The 2,594-nt window shown below is 48.2% G+C and overlaps 1 protein-coding gene across 3 annotated transcripts in view; it reads right to left on the reverse strand.

The window, feature by feature from the left end:
* Nucleotides 1–2,594, reverse strand: part of LOC108555784 (protein outspread) — a 9,706-nt gene that overhangs the window by 1,698 nt on the left and 5,414 nt on the right. For 2 of the 3 annotated variants that reach the window (XM_017911604.1, XM_017911603.1), the window contains exons 8-10: nucleotides 2,443–2,594; nucleotides 2,064–2,352; nucleotides 915–1,311 (exon numbers count right to left, since the gene is read on the reverse strand). In XM_017911604.1, the coding sequence (XP_017767093.1) occupies nucleotides 915–1,311; nucleotides 2,064–2,352; nucleotides 2,443–2,594 (838 nt within the window). The remainder of the gene's footprint in view (nucleotides 1–914; nucleotides 1,312–2,063; nucleotides 2,353–2,442) is intronic. The other variant, XM_017911605.1, reaches the window with a different exon arrangement.

Genomic DNA, 2,594 nt, shown 5'->3' on the forward strand with positions numbered 1-2,594 from the left:
AAAAATAGGATCTCCGGTAAGAAAGTGGAAAAAGTGTGGTTAGGAAGGGTCGGTTTCTAAAAATTCTATGGTAGACCGTTCCATTCCGCGCGCTTCCGAAACCTGTTAATGATACAATGGAAATTATTATGCGCACAGATTAGACATCCAAGGAGTACAAAATCACATTCACGAGAAGGCAGGGTTACTTTGCGTTACACCGTTAAAAGTCTCTTGTTAGCAATTTGGTTAGACAACCTTCGAGTAATGTTAATGTATTACGCTTGGTATCACGCTGGACGTAACAGCGATCGGCAGACGCATACTCGTGGAACCAAAATGGCGAATACTCGTGGAGGAAAGCCGGACAAAATGATCCGCGCGAACATACCAAACCTCATCGACGCGTTACACATGTAAATAACAAAACGATTATTGCACAACAACGCGATCACACGCGCGAATCGTTATGAATTTCGATCGATTAGTCTCGACGACGAACACCCGTTAACTATCGTTAATAGAATTAATTTCCTCGAAGCGGTTAATTTCTAGGCTAAAGCACCCGGTTAGTCTTACGTTTCCCATGTCTCTTCGTTCGACAAACAATTTCAGAAGCCTCGTTCGCGAGTCATTCCTCGTTGGAAAATAGAAAAACAGAAAGACGAAGGCCTGAGCATGCCAAAAGTCCATCAAACAGTGAACGCTTGAAAGAATGATCGAAAGAAAAAGCAACGAGACAAAGTCGACTCGATGTCCATTAAACGCGCGAACATCCAAGTCGAATGCAGCTACTATGCTTTTTAGAGAAGCAGAAACGAGTTCGAGAAGGAGGAGGAGGATCGTGAAACGGCGGCGATCCACCAGAAGCGTCTTTTCATCGGCTTCCTCATTCGCTTGTATCTTTTTCCTTCCATTTCACCTTTCTTCTGTACCTTGATACTGATGGGGCAGTCCGCTCCTCGGTCTCAGGCTGTCCCACAGCGGCGATGCCAGGCCGTTACGCTCCTGGCTCTTTTGCCCTAAGCTCACCTCTTTCCTGTCGTGCGACGGCACGCCAGAACTACTGCCCGGCCTAACCAAGTTACTCGAGTAAGGCAACGACACCGACTTAACGCGTTCAAGCTTGTACGAGAACGCGGCCTGCTTGTCCGGCGTGCTCTTTTGCAACGTGGACAGCGAGCTTCTCGGCCGTTCGCCGGTCGTTCTCTGCTCCTCGCTGCTCGCCGCTCTCAGCAGCGGCTCGTGACTACTCCGGGCACGCTGCGGCGAGTAGCTTAGCGACGGAGATTTCGATGGCACACCGGACGTATCACGAGGGGCCTCCCCATGCTGTTAGTGAAATATCGAAAATATAATGCGTCAGTGCGGCCGGTATGTGGTGGGTTAACACGATCGTTAGAGATCGGTGCGCGCCGGGGCAATCAGTGTGGACAATTACACCTTATGGGCTTACGAGCTTACGAGGCTCGATTGGTACAGTAAAACGTCCGTGATCGGTGACCCTTCTTGCAGCTTTAATTTTATGCCTTTTATGCTTTTTCGCTACTGTTACGTGTTACTCGATATTAACCCACGATTCGAGAGATGAGATGTACCGTATTTTGGTTACGTGACTGAGCTGGGTAGGTGTGATTTTTGCCATTACGAATCACGATGAGTTTCAAGCGAACAGGTCTTTTCCTTTCTCGAATGGCTGAGAAAATTGCGAATGAGCGTAGAGTGGAAGAGAAAAGGTACAACGTGCTTTTCTGGCCCCACTCTACCGACCGGGGGTTAAATTATTCGTGATCGGGTGAAGCCTGCGAACACAGAAGCCTTGCTGTACCTAAGTTCGTTTCTAGCTTGTGACTACTATGTATTTACAATTGTCAGTCTGGATTTCGTTATCCGAAAGCGTTTTCTCGAGCACGTTCGACGATCGAGCGTCGAAACATCGTGGAGAGTATCGCTGTAAGCTCGTAAGGGACTGCGCCATAACATGTAATTGCGGCGGGGTTAATCATTTAGTATCGTACATTTGTTAACCACATCTACGCTGTAAACGGGGCAGGTTGATGGCGAAGGTAGCTGCGAGAAATTACCTTCAACTGTTGCAGTCGATGAATATCCTCCCTCGGCTCGGCAATCTCGTTGTCTCTGCCCCTCAACATGTGCATGGTGTCGTTTATCGTGCTGTCGTTCGTTTCCAACACCAAATGCTCCCTCAATTGTTTATTCCTCACGTCCAGTTGCATAATGTGTTGTTGCGCTTGTGCAAGCTGCTTGGTGAGGGATCCTACCTTCTCCTCCAAAGCCGCAGACTCTACGCACTTCGAGGAGTACTTTGCGGATAACGAAAGGATTTCCTGCTTGATCTCCTCCATCTCTTCCCTGCAAACGGGTAACGAGTGATTAACGAGTGGTATTCGGTTAATGGGAATACCGAGGAAAGAGAGAAAATCGTTGGAACGGATTACGTACTCGTGTTCTTTGTGAAGCACGCCAATGTCCTCGCGTGCCTGCATTTGTTTAACGAATTCTTGCTTAAATTTAGCTATTTCCTTCTGTACCTCGTGCTCGTGAGCCTTTCTCATAGCGTCCAGAGCCGCCAAGGTGGCTTGAGTCTCTTCCGA

Source organism: Eufriesea mexicana, unplaced genomic scaffold (genome assembly GCF_001483705.2).
Source record: "Eufriesea mexicana isolate 0111107269 unplaced genomic scaffold, ASM148370v2 scaffold265, whole genome shotgun sequence".
NCBI lineage: Eukaryota > Metazoa > Arthropoda > Insecta > Hymenoptera > Apidae > Eufriesea > Eufriesea mexicana.